Source organism: Vombatus ursinus, unplaced genomic scaffold (genome assembly GCF_900497805.2).
Source record: "Vombatus ursinus unplaced genomic scaffold, bare-nosed wombat genome assembly UNPS02015404.1, whole genome shotgun sequence".
NCBI lineage: Eukaryota > Metazoa > Chordata > Mammalia > Diprotodontia > Vombatidae > Vombatus > Vombatus ursinus.
The window spans coordinates 2,159,438-2,178,644 of record NW_020955182.1 but is presented as its reverse complement, the minus strand read 5'-3'; the positions used below and the strand labels follow the sequence as shown (position 1 = coordinate 2,178,644).

At 45.0% G+C, this 19,207-nt stretch overlaps 1 protein-coding gene across 2 annotated transcripts in view; it reads left to right on the top strand.

The window, feature by feature from the left end:
• The first annotated feature begins 15,524 nt into the window (after positions 1–15,524).
• ADPGK (ADP dependent glucokinase) overlaps positions 15,525–19,207 on the top strand; it is a 37,240-nt gene continuing 33,557 nt past the window's right edge. For both annotated transcript variants that reach the window (XM_027847394.1, XM_027847393.1), the window contains exon 1: positions 15,525–15,748. In XM_027847394.1, coding sequence (XP_027703195.1) covers positions 15,525–15,748 — 224 coding nt within the window. The remainder of the gene's footprint in view (positions 15,749–19,207) is intronic.

The window sequence follows — 19,207 nt, the reverse complement described above, 5'->3', positions numbered from 1 at the left end:
AGTTCATTAAGCAAATGCTTAACTGAGCACATACTATGTAGATGGATTTGGGGTTTGCAGGGGATTTGGGCTTCTGTACTATACCTCCGAGCTGGAGACCTGAGGCCCAAGACATGCATTTAGAATCCTTGTCCTAGGGAGTCCTTCGGTAGGAAGGTAAGTAGAGCTCAGATTAGATTTTTTTTCTCCCTGGCTTGCAGCTTGCCAAAAAAAAATGTCATGGAAAGAACACTGGCTTGGAGTCAGAAGACCCAGTTCAAATCCAGTTTACTGCCTGTGTGACCATGGGCAACTCACTTTAACTCTCTGGGCCTCTGCTTCTTCATCTGTAACATGAGAGGGTGAGAATTCAAGGCTCTGGCGCTTGAACTTGGTGCCCATGTATTCCTCTCCCCCCCCCCCCAATTTTTGGTAACTATTTCAATAGAATTGGTTTTCTTTATAATCCTACATACTTTATTGCATGCATTTAAAAATGTTATTCTGAAAGGGGGTCTTTACCAGACAGTGCCAAAGGAGTCAATGACCCCCAAAATGTTAAGGGCCCCTGGACTGGATAATCTCCTTAGCTTGGAGTCCTCTAACAATCGCTAGGATTCTCAATGCTTTCTCAAGTGCACTAGCCATTTTAGAGAAGCACTAATCCATCATCTGAGACCCCCTGGCTGCAAATTAACTAACAAGTATGTATTAAGTACCTACACAGCTAGGTACCAGGCTGGGTACTAGGGAGAAAAAGACAAAAGTATATGTGTTCCTGCCCTCAAGGAGTTTACATTCTACCTAAGAGAGATAACATGCATACATACAAAAAATACACAGAATAAATAGGAAGTTAATTTGGAGAGTAAGGCACGGGTAGGTAGGGGGTGGAGGGAAGTGTCAGGGAAAGATTCATTAATGATAACGATTCTAATGATAAAAGTGAGGCAAAAGTGAAGTCTAGGCATAGGAGACAGCTTATATCAAGGCACAGAGATGGGAGATGGGGCGCTATGTGTAAGGGTCAGGCCAGAAGGCCAATTTGGCTGGAGTATAGGAAGAGGCATGATATGGAACGAGTCGGGAAAGGTCTTCGCCCTGACTGCTCTCCCCCCACCTCCCAGGGATTTCAACGCTTCCATGGAGTCAGTCCCGGGCCTTTGGTCCTGGCGCTCTCAGCCTCTCCCTCCTCTCGTCATCGGTGCCATCACTGGATGCCCAATTCTCCCACTCACACCTTCTCCTTTCTGACCCCATCTCTCTCTATTTCAGACCCTGTGACATTGACCTCCTTGCCGCTCCTCACACTGGGGTGTTTTTACTTGTTGTGTCCCCCGTGCCTAGGCCTTGCTCCCTCTCCTTCTCTCCTCTCTAGTTTTCTTGTTTTCCTTCAAGCGTCTGGTAAAGTCTTACATTCTGCAAGAAATCTTTCCAGATTCCCTCTAAAGCTGGTGCTTTCCCCCTGTTGATGAGTCATTTATCCTCTCCCTATCTCCTTTGTCCACAGCTGTTCGTTGTCTCCTCTGTTAGACTGGAAGTTCCCTGAGGGCAAGCACTATCTTCATACTCCAGCCCCGGCTGCAGCACCTGGAACATACAGGTACTTGATTAATGCTTATTGACTGACTTTTCTAGAAAGGAAAAGAGAATACCCTCATTCAGAAATAACATCAACCAGTCAATCAGAAAGCATTTATTAAGTGCTACCTGGTATATTGTTACGCACTAGGGACATAAATACAAAGAAAGAAACAATCCTTATTTTCAAGGAGCTTTCTGGGGGAAATTGAATAGATATAGACACAGACTAAATACAAAATGAACACAAAGCAGGAAAATACAAGGTAGTTAGGGTGGGAGGCACTAAAATGGGGAGATCAGGAAAGGTTTCTTGCAGAAGATGGTGTTGAGCTTCATCTTGATTGTGAGGAAGGAGCACACCCCACGCATGGAAGACAGGCAGTGCCAAAGCATGGGAAAAGGACAGACTGTCACACGTGAGGAAGAAAAAGGGCCAGTCTGCCTGGCCTGTAGAGTGCAGGAAAAGGAGTAACATATAGTATGGTCAGAAAGATAGGTCGGGGGCCAAGTTGGGGGGGTCCTTAGAAGTGTATCTCAAAGAAATCCAATTAGTCCCAGATTGAGTACTTAGATTCCCAGGGTTGTATATCTGGCTGGCGAATGTTCTCAAGGTAGCTAGAGAGTTTTTCTAGCCTAGGGCTCCTAGCTGCCTTCTGGCCCCAGTCAAGAAAAGCATCTTCCCCAAGAGAACAGCCCTTGGTTGAGATAGGATTGGCCACTGAAACCTCTGGATCAGTCAGTCAATAAATATTTAAAGGAGAGACAATCCCTGCCCTCAAGGAGCTTACAGTCTAACGGAGGAAGACGACCCACAAGAGGACGCTGAAATGATGACATTCCTGATGATCACATTTCTTTGTTCCATTTTACAATCCCTTATTCCATTTACTCCTTATTCCACTGGGTTAGGGGGTCTTACAGCTACTTCGGTATTTAGGTACTAGTTATATAACTTTTCTTCCCATCCCTATCAACAAAGAAAAAACAAATAAAAACAGATTCAAAGCATTTCCATTACCTCAGAAATACACATAAACCTCTGATAAGAACTGATGGGGAGGGAGGGGCAGAGAGTGCCTAATTTCTAGATACAACAGCCTGGTAACAATATTTATTATCCTTTGAGCAAGCTGACCACCATGTAGCAGGAAAGGCTTTATTCTAACAAACTAAAAAGATAATAATAATAATAATAATAATAATAATAATATCTGTGCCCTCTGAGACCAAGTGATCTCCTAACAAATGTCTTTTGGGAGTCATGATTCCCAGCCAAATTTCTGGTCTAGGCCATAGGATTAGATGTAGAGAGGGTAGATTCTTTAGATGACCTAGGTAGAAGCGCTTAGCATGGTGCCTGGCACAGAGTAAGTAAAGACGTAATTAAAGATTGCTGACTTAATGACATAACTTGAGGCCTCCTCTTCTATAAGGGTGTTAGAGCTGTCAGAGCCCTTAGAGGTCATCTACCCCAACCTCATTATTTTATAGGAGAGAAAGGTCCTGGATTGACTTCATGAAAGAATTGAAATCCCTGGGAAACCTTTCCAGACTCATGACATATCACGCCTCTTCCTGCTTTCTACAGCCTAGTCAAACTGGCCTGGTCTGTCCCTTACACAGAGAACCCCATCTCTCATCTCTGTGCCTTGGCATAATAATTATAAATACTCTCAGAATAATTTTAAATGCACAATACAAAATGCATAGGATTATAAAGGAAACTGATTATATTGAAATAAAGATGTCATTTTCCCCCATCCATCTTCATTGATCCCCTGAAATCTATCCACGGACCCCTAGCAGGTTAAGAACACCTGGATGATAGGATCACAGTTTCAGAGGCAGGATAAACCTTAGGGGTCATCTAATATGGAGAATCTCTAAGTCTGAAGGGACTTCAGAGACCATCTCGACCAAACTGAACCAAAATCTTTCCTACAATGCCTCCAACAAATGGCCGTTCAGCCTACAGATAAAGGCCTCCAGTGAGGTCTCGCTCCACTAGGACAGCTTATTACCTTCCAGGCCAGAGGGAGCCATATCTAAGGGGCTCTCCAGCTGACGGTTTCAAGACGAGCCTTCACACCTCAGAAACATTACAAACGGGGGCTTGATTGGAAAAAAGGTTAACAAAGCAGATCACACTTTAAAGTGTATCATGAGCACTCCCCCCCAGCCCTACAAGAGCAGGTTGTTAAATATTTGCCAGCAAGCCCCTGCTCCAGAGTAGATCATTCTACTTCAGGACAGTTCTAATTGTTGGCAAAGTTCTCCAAATGTCAAGCCCAAAATCTGTTGCTCTGCACCTGCCACTTGCTTCTCGTTCAGCCCCTGGAACCACCTTTGACCCCTCTTTCTCTTCCTCCCAACCTAGTCATTAACTTCAGGTCCCAAGTGCATCCCTGCTGAGAAGTCTGCAAGAGCCTCCTGAGTGTTCTCTCTGCCTCCAGTCTCTACAAGTGCAAATTCAACAAAGACGACACCCTAATATTGTTGATGGCATTACCACCACGGTCCCAACCACCCAGGCTCACAGCCTAGCTTTCCTTCTGAACTCCTCACTTTCCCTCCCCCGCCATAGGCAAGCCCGGATCATACAGCTAGTAAATATCTGAGGCAGGTTTAGGACTCAGTCTTCCTCTCCCGAAAAGTCTGTAAACTCTGCAAGGGCAGGGTCTTTACCTGCTTTATATCTCTAGTGCCTAGAACACAGAAACCACTCATTTACTTCCCAAATATTTATTGGGTGCACTACAATGTGCAAGGTGCTGCACAAGCTGTTATAATCAACTTAACGATGATGAATGTCACTTCTTACTCTGGGTTCAGACTCTGAAATGGAGATTTGTGAACAACCATAGGCCACTTCTCATCAGATTTTCCATCTGCTCCATGGGGGAGGCCCCAATGCCCAATGCACAGGTTTTGAGATGTTCCAAAGTCAGGCGATCAGGTTATTAATATTCTTAGCATCAGGGTGCCTTTAAGGATCTTAGTGGGAGGTTGTTTGCTGATCGACTTCCTCTGTTCAGAGTCTCAGAGTGTGGGAATAAGAATCATTAGGTGTCTTGTCAGATGACAAGTGAAAATGAGCTTTGTGGTTTCACCCTCTACAGACCCAACAAACCATCGAGAATGATGGACGGGTCACAAGAGCTGCCATCCTTAGGCAGCAGTAACAGAGCCTGTTATGGAACACAGGAAAGTGAGAGCCCAGAGGGTAACTTGGTCAGGGGTGGCCACCCTTCCATACCGAAGAAACCCAGCAGAGTTGGGCGGCTGCCCAGAATTTTAGTAACAGTGGGAAAAATCTCGAGAACAGGATCTCAAATAGCACATATTTGGAGACTGAGAAATCTCTACCAATTAACACAGTTTTCATCACACTAGTTCCCAGCTAAGAACCTTTACCCTCCATCTTTACTCTCAGGTTAAATCGAATGCCCTTCAACCTATTATTCAAGGCCTTTCATTAATTACCCCATATACACACACACATCATAAACACATAGCTACACAACCTCATCTCATTACTCTCCAGGCTGTCCGGTCCCTATAATGTCCCCTCCTAGGTCTTGCTCATTTTATATCATTCTACCTCGGGATCTCGTACCCCATTTTCATTATCCAAATCCTTCACGTCCTTTAGGGTCCAAACCAACTCTCCTCTATAAACTCAATTAAACAAATATTTCATGATTTGATATCATCAATTAGTCACCAAGTATTCACTTCCCCTATGTAATGGGCCCAGCCCCAACTCTCCACCAATTATTCCTTTTGTTCCTGCAGAAATTTGCATATCCTATGTACTTTATCACAAACTTCCTTTTGTTTTCTCATTCTTGGACATAGTCTCCCCTATCTCTCTATCTCCCACAGTTTTTAATATATTGTTAGTCATTTATATGATGAAAGGGTATAGAATTTCATGAGTGTGAGGATATCCCTGTGTCAGAAATCTCTTTACCAATCCAGATCATAATCAACCATCTATGTCTAAGTAGGTCTGCTGAGTGGTAGTTGTCTTAGGAAATTCCTGAGGTACAACAGAGTTAATAAATAATAAAGATAGCTGGCACTTATAAGGCTCTTTAATGCTTTCCAAGCACTTTACACATGTTATTTCATGTGATCTTAACAGCAACCTGCTGGGGTGTACAGGGTGTTTAGGGAGGCCTGGCAACTCTGCTGTGAGGGCTTGCCGGGCCCTTTACAGGGCCGTTCATCCACCTTCGGTGTCAACTTTCACACAGCTCTCACCTGTGCCTCCAAGAAGCTGTAGCATGAGCAGCGGCCACACTAGTAATTGGTCTTGGCAGATGGGCTTAAACTAGGTTGAGGGTAACTGGTGAGCCCAAACCCAGGAGGATGTCTGCCCTAAGCATGTGAAGACTTCCCCAGCAGAATGGGCACACCAGAACAATTTGTTCCAATGGTCACGAAGGCAGATGAAGTGGGCACTGTGGAGTGCTTAGAGCTTGGTCAGACAGCGAAGATGACAAGGTCATCCACTGCACCGTGGGGCCATCACCAGTCATCTTGACTTTTATCCTACCACTGCTCTTCAATGACTCTGGAAGAGAAAGAGTAAGACTGAGGACTTTGTGCAACTCTATCTCACTTAAATACAATGCGTAGACAAGTGAAGACATCAACCCACGATGTCATTGTCCTTTTCAGAAAACAAATGATGAATAACAACAACAGCAACCTATGAGGTAGGTGCTATTATTATCCCTATTTTACAGACGAGGAAACCAAGGTTGGGAGAAGTTAAGAGATTTGCCCACGGTCACACAACTACTAAGTGTCTGAGTCAGGATTTAAACTCTGGGCTCCCTGAGTCCAATATTGTATTTACCAAGTCACCTAACTGCCACCAATTGATTTGCCTAGAGTCATATAGTTAGTTAAATATCAGAGATTGAATTTGAACCTAAGACTTCCTGATTTTCAAGCCTGGCCCTCTCTCCGCTATACCATGGTGTGTGTGTATATATATCTGAGTGTGTGTGTGTGTGTGTGTGCCCTTTACATATGTTGTCTCATTTGATCCTCACAACAACCCTGTGAGGCAGGGGCTGTTATTATCCCCATTTTACAGATAAAGAAACTGAGGCTCAGAATGGTTGTGTGATCTGCCTAGGGTCACACAGCTAGTAAGTGTTTAAGGCAGGAATTGAGGTTTTCTTGATTTTAGTTATCATACTCTATATATTGCATCTCTCTCTCTGTATGTATGTACATGTATATGTAATATATATTATATATGGCATATTCTAGGATCTGAATAAGTTCTTATTGAAATCAGATCTCTATTGAGCACCTGCTAGGTATATATGAGCTATTTTCTCAGCACAGAAAGAAAAGAAAACCCAGCCCATTGTAGTGGAAAGTGTACTTGGAATCAGGAGAACTTCTGTTCAAATATCAGCTTTAGTGGTTAGCAGCTAGGTGACCCTGAGCAAGTTGCTTAATCTTTCTGATCAGTTTCCTCATCTCTTAAATGGGAATAATCACACATGTGCCACCTACTTCATGGGATTATTACTTCACAGAGCAACATCTAAATGTGACCCGCGAGGGCAGGTAGGTGGCACAGTGGATAGAGCACTGGCCCTGGAGTCAAGAGGAGCTAAGTTCAAATCCAGCTTTAGACCAAACACTTGACACTTACTAGCTGTGTGACCCTGAGCAAGTCACTTAACTCCTTTGCCTAGCAAAGAAAAAATAAATAAATGTGACCAGCTATTACTGTTATTATTATGTGGACTCCTCATATTTATAAACCAAAGAGACAGATGAATAAGCACTTACCACAGATCCATGGAATCAGAAAGGACCTTGTTAAGGGAGCTGATTCACTCTATTATGGACAAGGTTCACTTCTAAAACATTCCAGAGAGTAGGTGAGGATCAGGCATTGGTGGCGCTCATTCCATTTGGAGGAGGGATTTATCCTCCCTTTAAAGATATCTCAGTGATAGAGGCAGCCAGACCACACAGCAGAGAAAGTGTGATACCTAAAATCAGGAAAACCTGCCTCAGACACTTACTAGCTGTGTGACCCTGGCCAGATCTCTCAACCATTCTGTACCTCAGTTTCCTTATCTGTAAAATTAGAATGGTAATAGCACCTATCTCACAGGGTCCTTATGAGGATTAAATGAGAGCATATGTAAAGGGCATATAAGAAGTGTGTACTTTAATGTGCTTTATAAATTCTGGCTCTAAGTCAAGAAATACTGTTTTGTAGTCTCAGTTTTTATTCAAATATAATCCTTTGTTTATGCTCTTTTTTGTATTCTTATAAAGGATGTAAAAGAATGCTTTAAATCTAACAGAACAGTCTGTGCTAAAAACAAAGAAATAAAAAATAAAGATGTTCTAAAAACAGAGACCTCTTCCTTAAAAATCCATTCCAATTTTCAATTGTCTGGGTGGCCTTCCCTATACCTAGCCTACCATGCTATAGCTTAAATGAATATTGCCTCATACTAAAGGGAGAAGTAGCCTACGTAGCTGCTATCCTTTGAAAAAGGGCCCTGGGACTGATGACCATTGTGAAATGATCTCACAGACTTCTCTCTCCAGGCTTAATAAATCAAGGGCCTTGAACCTTTCTTCAGAGGCCTGGTTGCATCAATAGGACTTTATGCCTCAGTGCACATGCATAATCCACCTACCCAAGAAGAGGAAAATGTCTGTTGAAGTGGATCTTGTTGGAGTTTCAGGACCACAAAGCACTGGGGGGACAAGCAGTCCTCTCTGTTCCCCTCCCTGAACACAAAGCCTTTGTCCATAGTAGGTGCTTAATAAATGTTTGTTCATTTGAATTGAAATCAGGGAGTCCCCTTTCAAAAAAATTTTTTAATAGATGCAGAAGCAATCCCTGTCACTCCTAGAAATACTCATTAACACCTTCTGCTTGCCCAAGAACCTGTGATCACAAGTTCCATCGTCAACTGATGAAAGAAAAGCATCAGTCTCTATTCTGGTGGATTCACCTCCAGAGAATTGCTTTTCTGGGAGAACTGGGCACAAATTACGCAGCCCAAGTCTTTAGGTATGTCTCGTTGTGACAAAGAAACTTTTGTCAGCCAAACTTAAAGAAACTTCAATCAAGTGCATTCCATAGTATTTTCCTTTCTAAGTGAGAGTTCGACTACATCATCCTTCTTCTAACTCCGATCCTGGGATCTAGGAGGTTCCTTTACTGTTTATTGATTGATGAAATGCCTGAGAAGTCCCAGGTACCTAAACAGATCTCCTTGCCCTGAAAAATGAATCAATTTGCAAGTATGATTAAGCACCCAGTGTATATTAGGTACTGTGCCAGGCACTGGGAATACCAAGGTAAAAATGAAATGGCCACTATTGTACGGAGCTTGCATTCTACCCAAAGGAGACCGCATGTGCTCACATAAGCATACAGAAAATGTATGCAAAGAAAATACAAGGTCATTTGTGGGGAGAGAGAAGAGGCGTGCATTAGCAGCTGGAGTCAAGGAGGGTGTCTAGGAACACTACACACCCCACAACTCTCGCATTTGAAAACCTGTGTTCTGAAGCCACACACCAAAACATAGACTTTGGAGTCTTACTATCTCTCTTACCCTCATTTTGAGCATATTTAATCCCAACATACATGTTTCTTAAGGGGCCTCCTGTCTGCACTGGGCACAAAATAAACAAATGCAACATAGTAACAAAGCAATGAAGATAGTTAGCCACAGCCATTAGCTGGAGAAGTAACCACTATCGCAGACAAGAACCAGGGCCAGGATCTTCAATGAGGCAAAGCAGGGGCCCGTGCTAATAATCCCGATGACAGCGCTAACCTCCCCCTTCCTCTGAGGTTATCTGAAGTCATGTTACAAAAGCAGAATGAGCTGAAATCTGACCCTCATTCTGCACAGCTGCAAAGAAGAGGAAGAGAGTCAGATGAGACATCTGGGAGTAGCGGCATCACGCCTCGAGGGGATTTCGCTACCGGTAGATCGTGCTGTTCGGTGCTGTATTGCCCTGTTTCCTGTGTGGCCCTGGGGAGAATCTTATGGAATGAAATACTGTGAAGGCTGCCAGAGTCCTTAAGACAAAGAGAATATTGATGGGGCCTTATCACAAAGTCAACAATGGCTGCATTCTCAATAACAACCTTTGTAGCCCTGGCCTATTCTCTCAAGAAGTCTTATGCCAGGGTTCAAGAAACCGTGGCAGTCAGAGGTTTGAAGATTCTGACAATAGCCAGGGAAAATCTCAAATAAAAAGGTCTCCAATTTGGTGGTTTTGGAGGGTGAGGGAATGGTCCTCGAGGCTGCAGAGATCTTTCATTCTTACATCTTACTAACTTCCATATATTCTATGATCTAGTCACACTGGTGTCCTTGCATTTCCTCAAATAAGACACTACATCTTTTGACTTTGTGCCTTGTCACTGGCTGTCCCCCATACCTGGAGTACTCTCCCTCCTCACCTCTGCCTCCTGACACAGAGGAGACCTGAAAAGAATGTGTCTTGGTAAATCCATGAAGTGCTTGAGAGGATACTTACAACATCCAGGGCACAGACACCTCTGGCCACAGCATTATAGAATGTGACGGACTGAAGGGCTCTCAATGGCCTTCCACTCCAATGCAAAGCCAGAAGGAATCTCCACTATCCAACAAGTGTACCCCACCTTTCCTGAAAGCTCTCAAGGGAGCCTGCTATTTTTGAACAGCTGTCATTAGGAGTTCTGCCTGATAGCAAGCCTAGATTTGCCTTTTTTTAACTTCCACCGACTTCTCCTGGTCTGCCATGGAAGGGAGGCCCAAAGCAAACAAGCCTAATCCCTTTTTCACTTGGCAGTCCTTAGAAGACATATTCTCCCTCAAGTCTTTGCTTCTTTCAGGGTAGATATCATCAATGACTAGAGGTAGCTAGGTGGCTCAATGGATTAAACTCTGTGCCCAGAGTTATTAGGAAGACCTGAGTTCCAAACCAGTATCAAACATTTACTAGTCCTGGGCAAGTTATTTAACTTCTGTCTGCCTCAGTTTCCTCAACTGTAAAATGAAGATAATACCACCTGCCTCCCAGGGCTGTTGTGAGAATCAAATGAGAAATTTGTAAAATACTTAACACAGTGCTTAGCACATAGTAGGTACTTAATAAATGCTTGTTTCCTTCCTTCCTCTGAGGCCCCTTCTACCTCTGGATCTATTATTCTAAGTTTCCTGTTTGCAAGGTATAGCTGCCTCTGAGGGGACCCCTCTCCAACATCTCCCCAGAATGGGTCTAATAAAGTACTGATGTATATTTCCTGTCCATTGATTGCTGAACTAGTCAGGATGGACTGAATATACTCAGTGCTGAAAGGAGTCAAGCACCACCCGGAGACACAGTTAAGAGACTGTAAGTGCAAAGCATAAAGGGGCTGACTGAATGTGGTAAGACAGGGAACAATTTAGTTCTTGCACGATGGTAAATGAGCCTTCTAAGTCTTTTAAGTCCATCCTGATTCTGGAGCCTATATATTTAACTAGAAATAGCCACCCTCCTGTGCTGACAGATATGTACTCGTGTGTGCAAATAAGCATATGGTAGCGGTGCCGTAGTATTGCTCGGCAATTTCAGAACTGGAAGGCTCATCTTGCGTAACCCGTACCCCAATGAGACTCCCCTCTCAACATCTCAGACAAGTAGTTATCCATTCCCTGCTTGAAGACCTCACATAAGAGGGAGCCCACAACTTCCAAAGGAATCCCATTCCACTTAACCCCCTCCTCTTTAGGTTATATGCCAGCTGACCCAGAGTTACGGCAAAGTAAGAAGGCTGACCGAGATGATGCCTAGAGTCCCTCTGAGTTCTAAATCTTATGGTCCTATGAGCCCTGGAAAGAGAAAGCAGAAAAAAAGACAATGAATTTGATTATCTCCAGAACCCCCTTTGCACCCTCACCCTCAAACAGACCACACACATAGCCAGCATTTGCTATAGTGCACAGGCATTAGGAGATCACAGGGAAGAATGACTGGGCAAGGAGCCAGCAGGCAGACATTAGTGTGGTCAGCTGCATCTGATCCAACAGCACTGTGGATTTGGGTAACAAACCCAGGCAGGCAGAGCCACTGGAGATGCCAACTGAATAGCAGAGATTACTCAGGAGCACATGCCAGGAGTTTTCTGCTTGTGTCTGTAACTTTGTCAAGAGCTAGATAATTCCAGGTCAAAAAGTGTGGCTAGATAATTCCAAAAGGCATGATGACATCTCTCAATCCATCATGTCTACATGGACTGAGGGAATCATCCTGGGCAGGACTGAAAGACCAGGATGTCCAATATTCCTACTCAGCTGGAACTGTTTGGCCGTGTCTGTTTGTCTGTTTGGCCATGAACGCCCAGCAGGGTTACCAGGAATCGACTAGCTGATCAGGTTTGTGGCCATCAGATTCATAACTAGCCAAAAGCTACTCAAAATCTCAGTTAGGTGAGGGGAGGGAGTCAGTGGTGGAGGCAGAGTGCTGAGAATAGTTTTATTGTAGGTATAATTCAACTGAATGATGACAGGGATGATTCTCACTCAGAGTATTGGCCTTTCACCCTATGGGTGCTTTGGGAATTGGCAGGTTGTGATGTGCAACTTAGGGGGCAGCAACAGGAAGCGGTTGTACCGCCTCCTCTGGAGGACATGAGGTGATGGGGCTGCTACTAGTACCAGTACTGCTACTACCAGTTCATGGGATAGTAACTTTAGAACTATGAATGAGATGAGAATAAGATAATTTGCAAAGTGCTTCACACAGTGCCTGCCACATAGCTGGCACTTAGTAAATACCTATTCCCTTCCTACCCCACCTTCCTCGGTTCAACCTACTAATTTTATAGACCAAGGACCTGAAGCCCGGACGGACTGAGTGACTTGTCTAAGGTTGCACAGGCAGCGACCAAGATTCAGACCCAGATCTCCTGACTCCAAAGTCAGAGTGCTTTTCCCTGCAGCACGCTGCCTCTCCCGGACAGCATGCCTCGTGCTCTGTCAAATCCCTGTGTGCCCTGTTATCATTGCAGTTTTGGTCACCATCTACATGTGGAACTAGTATTTTCTATTCATCGATGTATAATTGTATAAGGTTCAGAGAAGAGACCTGTTGCAGCCCATCACTGATGAGCATGCCCAGGGTTCAGAACATACTGGCACATATGACAAGAGAGAGGGACAGGTGATTTGAAGGAGAGGATGCTGGGATAGGGAGGGCGGGCAATGGTGGCGGGGCTTGAGTCTCTCCTGCCTTTTACCTTTGAAGGGAGACTGGTAGCAGTGGATACAGTGCTGGCCCTGGAGTCAGGAAGACCTGAGTTCAAATCTGGCCTCAGACAATTACTTGGCTGTGTGACCCCGGGCAAGTCACGTAACCCTGTTTGCCTCAGTTTCCTCATTTGTCAAATGAGTTGGAGAAGGAAATGGCCAACCAGTATCTTTGCCAAGAAAACCCCAAATGGGCTCACAAAGAATTGGACATGATTGAAAACAACTGAACAACAACATAAAGACACGGAGATAGAGCTCAGTGGCCACATCAGATCTCAAAGCAGGAAAAGAGTCAATGTAGGAGCCAGGGAAAGGTGAGATCAACAAGATCCCTGGTGCCCTGAGGGTCTGGCACCCTGGAGGGATCACACCTGTTACTGAGGGAATTGCTCTTTGCTCAGGTCCCAGCTGGAGGACCAGGACCTGAAATCCTGGAATGTTTCTGTTTTTGTTTTTGTTTCAGCTCAAGAGCTTGCTTTTATTTTTGCAAATTGAAGTCAACATTTAATTTGGTCATCTATTGACCATAAACTGTTTGTAAAATGTTTAAATCCTTAAGTTGTACATTAATGTCCTAGATACCGCCCTCCAAGTCTGAAGAAAATTATTATTGAGTTCCACAGTCAGCAGTCACACTGACAACACTTTCTCTAAAGTTTTAGAATTAATAAAGACTAGTATCAAACTGACTTGAAACCTGGTTGTGTTCCTGGCTCAGGAAAACCTGTTGTAAGTAATTTAAATCCTTAGTGAAAAACAAAAAACAAAACCTAAAAATAGATGCCTTTTTAGATAAAATGAATTAACTTCCCACATAAAGATAAAATGAACTTTTATAAATTTTGTCCAGATTATGGCAGGTTTTCTCAACCGTTGTTTTACTTCCAGAATACCTCATTACATTATTACTTGCAAATAATTTACATACAGATTTTTTAAAAAGTTTTTCCAGCATTCAAAATGGTTAAGGAAATCACATAACATAACATTAAAAATTGTGAAAGTACACTGTACGTATTGCACCTTTCTGCAAAGCTGGGCAACTATTTCCCGTGGCAAGAAACTACTGAATAAAGTATGTCTTACATTTATAGATACTTAATTTTTTCCCTGAAAATGTCAATGAAACTAGCAAAATCAGGATTTAATGGATTTCATTCTTTAAGAATTGTTTTTAATAATTTAAGAAGAGAATTCTCAGGTATTGAATAGTTGATGCACAACCTTCTTTCAAAGACTAAAAAGATTCTTAAATTATGTACCATGTTTTCTGGTTACTTTAAGCTTTCCCTCCCTTAATCCCAAATTTAATAACTAATTTTAATCCAAAGGCAAACAAGGATACCCTCTTTAAATAGCTATTCAATTTGAAATATCTATTTGTAGCTACCTGTTTGTACTTTAACTTACAGAAATGTCTGCATTCAAAAGCGTCTTAATTTTTTCTAGAGCCAAAGTGAAGAAAAAACTTAAAAGAAAGCTACTTAAACTATTTTGCAAAAATAGAGTTCCCAAAATGCTTGACAGAAACAAGCTATTTCTTCTCATTTGTGTTCCACTGAAGACATTATTGAAACCTGTTCACTTCTTCAGCACAGCAAAAACACATCATCTTATTCCAAACAGTCCAATCTGAAGGTCCTCGGAATGTTTTAAGCCTGGCTGTAGCTAGAATTCTGACTTCCATTTGGACCCTGCTCTCCTTGACTGTTTGGAGGTGTTTTTGGTTTAGGCATCTTACTAATCCACCTTCAGTGGATATAGCCCTGGGCCTGGAGTCTGAAAGACCCGAGTTCAAATATGACTTCACATACTTCCTAGCTGTGTGGCTCTGGGCAAGTCACTTAACCTCTGTTTCTCATCTGTAAAATGGGGATAATAATGGCCACCAGCCCCAGGGGCTGCGAGGCTCCACGCAGACATGTGAACGAGTGGCACTGTTAATGTCACAGGAAGGAGAAGGGGTTGCGCACGTCACACGGTGATCTACGGCTCGGACACGCCCCTGGCAGCATCCCTAGGGCACGGCGGGGGGCCGCTAACTGGCCCGTCTCCCCGCCCCTCCCGCGTGACCCGCCTGCCGTCCCGGGCCGCGTGGGCATCCCGCGCGTGGACTCCAAGCTCCGTGGAGGGAGGAGTCTCGTCGCGCTCTGGATCAGCAGTGCACGCCGTAGGAGCTCAATCAATGCCAGTGGTGGGGCGCTAAAGCAGCCCCGGGAGAGAGGGTCGGCAAGGTCAGAGGTCAGAGCCCAGGACAGCTCGGCCCGCCCCGCCCCTTACGCCGATGACCCGCCCCCCCGGGCCTCAGTTTTCCCATTTGCGACAGGAGAGGGCTGCACCTGCTGACCAGCTGGGATGCTAGGCCTCTCACGGCCCTTGCAGGGGCCCCATTTAGAGCTGAGGAGACGCAGGCTCCGAGGGAGGCGGCCAGGCCGGCCCGGGAACGAGGGGATTCCAGGCTGGCCTTCCTCCCTCCGGGTCCAGCCGAACAACGACGGACGGCAGCCGCGAGGGGGCGCGAGCGGGCGGTGGCCCGGACGCTGACGTGGCGTGCGTGATGACGCAGCGCGCGATGGCTTGTGGGGCGCGCCGGCAGGATGCGGAAGCGCCGCTCCAGGCAGCCAGCCTGATTGAGCAGCGCCGGGCGCCGCCGCCGCCGCCATGGCTGTGTGGAGCGGGCCGGCGTGCGCGGGCTTCCTGGCGCTGGCCGTCGGCTGCGTGCTGCTGCTGCAGCCCGAGCTGCCCGGCTTGGCGCTGCGTGCGCTCTGGGGCCCCGTGCTCTGGGTGTCGTCGCCTGGGGGGACCTCCGCCGAGGGCCGGCTGGCGGCGGCCTGGGAGGCGCTCATCGTGCGCCCCGCGCGGCCGTGGAGCCGCGTGGCCGTGGGGTGAGTGCGGCGGGCCGAGCCGGGGCGGGGCGGGGCCCCCTCACTTGTGACCGGCGGAGGAGGGGCGGGGGGGCCTGAAGATTCCCGCCGGCCGGAAGCGCCCTTCCCCCCGCCTCATCCCCCCCCCGACCCCCCGCGGGGAGTGTCACTCAGTCTGGTCCCTCTGTGTGTGGGGGGAGAGATTGGGGGCGGGGCCTTGGAGAGCTGATTGTGTGTGATGGGAGTGTGTGTTGTAGGGGGGTAAGTCTGTGAATGGTAACTGAGAGGCTGAGTGTGTACGTGTGGTGGGGGGGTATGGCTTCCTGGTGAGCGTGCTCCTTAGAGAATGTGAAGGCTTTGGCCATTTGGGGGACCACACATCAGAGACAGGGCACTGTGGGTATCCGGAGCTGTGAGACCCATCTTCCTTCTGCCAGGCACCTTTTCTAGATACAGCTGTAGATGGGCACCAGTCCTATGCCAGCTGTGCACTTTGGTTTGGGGGATTACCTGTGATCCGGTGCTTTTGGGGAAGGATAAACTTCATTTTAGAGGAAGATAAAAGCAAATTTATTTCCCTTTGCCCAAAAAGGAGAAAAACAAAACACTTAGAAATGTAAAAAATCAACCTCAAGGATGGGGGGGAGCCAAATTAGATGAGAGTTTGGAAAAAGATCTGGGAGTTATGACAGACTTAAAATGAGTCAGCAGTACTCAGACTTCCTTAACAGAGGCATAACTTTCACAAATAAGAAAGTGATAGTCCCTCAAGAGTCTGCCCTGGTCAAAATTAAAAGACATTGATAAGCTGGAGTGAGTCCACAGGAGAACACCAGGGCTTGTAAAGTGTCTAGAATCCATGTCATGTAGGGATCACTTGAAAGAACTGGACATGTGTAGTCTGGGAAACAAAGACACAGAGACCACATAGTTGCCTTCAGATGTTTGGAGGGGACCCAGGTAGAGCCAGGAATTAACATTTTGATAGTGGATGGAAATTACAAGGAGGCAAAATTTAGTCTCAAGACTGTCTGTGGAAAAAAATCCTGCCAGTTAGAGCTGTCCAAAAGTGGAATGGCTTTTTCCTCATTAGAGGCTTTCAAGAAAGTGGGTAATGTTATAGTGTATGTGGGTACATGGGATGTTGAGGGAGGACTGGCATCTCTGGGGTGAGGGCTGTTGAGCCTGGCCATACACCTTTAGTGTCACCTGCACCCAACTTTTACCTGTGGCTCCAAGAAGCATGGGCTGTGGCCATACCCCAGTAAACTGACAAGTTAAACCAGGTTGTGGGTAATTGATGGGCCACAAACCTGCTGTTGATTTAGGGGGGTGTCTACCCCAAGCATGTGAAGACTTACATGGTGGAATGGGCAAATGAGAATAATTTGTTCCAGTGCCTGAAGGCTGCTGAACTTGGTCATTCATCGAAGACACCAGGGTCAACCACTGCATCCTGGTACCAATCATCCTGACTTTTGTCTTGCCACTGACCTGTTATTCTGGAAAAGAGAGAGGCTGACAGCTTTGTGCAACTCTGCCTCACTTAAATCCAATTCGCCCACAAGTCAAGACATCACTCTGTGATGTCACTAGTCCTCTTCAAAAACAAACAAACAACAGTGTTGTAGTAAGGAAGTAGTAGGGATTTCTTTTGGGTACTAGTTGGAGTACTGAGTCACTGACGTTTCTTCCAACTTGGAAGTTATGTCTCTGATTCTATAAAATCCTGTTAAAATGTTACTACTTGCCTCCCACACTACTGTGACAAGGAAAGCCTTTTGTAATTTGCATTTCACTTGCAGGCACAATTTCCCATCCTTCAGTTATACCACTGTCTGTGTTATACAGTACCTTAGTGTTTAGAAATCTTTTATATATACTTGTGACAGTTTAACTGTCATGAATGAAGTGGGATAGGGTCATAGCTTTTGTATTTACTGTAAATCTGCTTCTAGACACCTAAATAAACTGCCTTCTAGACAGGATTACTGAGCTGGCCTCAGGTGTTATAAATTAGCTTCCATGCTATTTATCATTCAAAAGTGTCATTGGAAATAGTTATTGGTCAGGTCTTGCTTTACTGACAAAATAAAAGCTCTTGAGACTCTGTCCTTTGCTTCTGGCCTGCTTTATCTTAACATCATCCCACTCCCATCCTTTTAGTGGAGATCTGGCTTTAAGTCTTAAGCTCTCTGCACCTCACTTTCTTTGTCTGTAAAATGGAGATAATATTCTACTACTTTGTTCACAGAGTTGTAAGAAAAGTGCATTGTATTTTTTGGAGGGGTAGGGTGGAGAGAGGTGTCTGAATCTGTTACCTGCTATGCTTCCCTCTGTGATCTGCAGTTAACTGTAATTTAATTTCAGAATTGTCTGGGAGCTCTGAGAGGTTAAGTGACTTTTCCTCAACACAGCTAGGATGCCTGGAAGAACATGAATCCAGGTCTTGCTGACTTTCAGACAGGACTTCTCTCAGCCACCCCAAACTGTTCCTCAGGAAGCTTGTAGGAGACCTCATTAGCATAGACTTGTTTGACTGATTGCCACTGATTCCTGGGTCAGCGTGGAAATTGCCATTATGTGTAGGTTCTTGTTATTCTTGGTACTTTGAGAAAGAATTAAATGACAGAAGAGGCAGAGGGCTGCACATTTTGAAGAGCTCTAGATTTGGAATCGGGGGTGCAGGTTCTGAGCCAAAAATCTGACACTGTCTTTGTGACCTTGGGCAAGTTCCTCACCTCCCGAATCTGTTTTCTCCTCTGTAAAATGAGGAAGTTAGATCAGGTGACCTGTGAGGTCTCTTGTAGCTCTGTGATCTGTTGAAAGGGAGCTTTTCTCCTCAACTTTTTCTAGAGCAGTTTTCCCTATTCTGTCCTACCCTGTGTGGATAAATGTTACATACAACTCCCATTCCTGCATTAAATTGTAAGCCTCTTGAGGGTGGGGACTCTAGTGTTTTCATCTTTACATCCTTAGTGTTTGCCTTAATTGTTGGATTGTATATGAGAAACCAATTTCCTGTGGTGTTATTAACCTGTTAGGTTTTGTCAGGTATTGCGAAAATATTGAAAAATATTTCAAAAGAGCTTTTTAAAAAAAATTTGGAGGGTGGGTTGGGCCTGTCCTGCTTTGAAGAAGCAGCTGTAAGTGTAGTGGGGAGAGCTGGCCTTGGTGTCAGGAAGACCTTGGTTCAGGTCCTCCTTCTGACATATACTGGCTATGTGTAGCTGAGCTAGAGTGAAGAAGCAGGTGGTGGTCACTGAGTAGATTGAGAAACTTGGAATTTTGGGTATTCGAAAGAGGATTTAATATAGATATTGAAGTCCCGTAATATGAGAGCAGTGTAAAGGATTTGTATGAAGAAAGCCATACTGTTTTATATCCCACATCATATACCATAAGCCTTGCCATCAGATATGCTGAGAATACAGAAGATAATTAATCAAAATGGTGGGTTTGGGGAGGGGCAATGTGGTA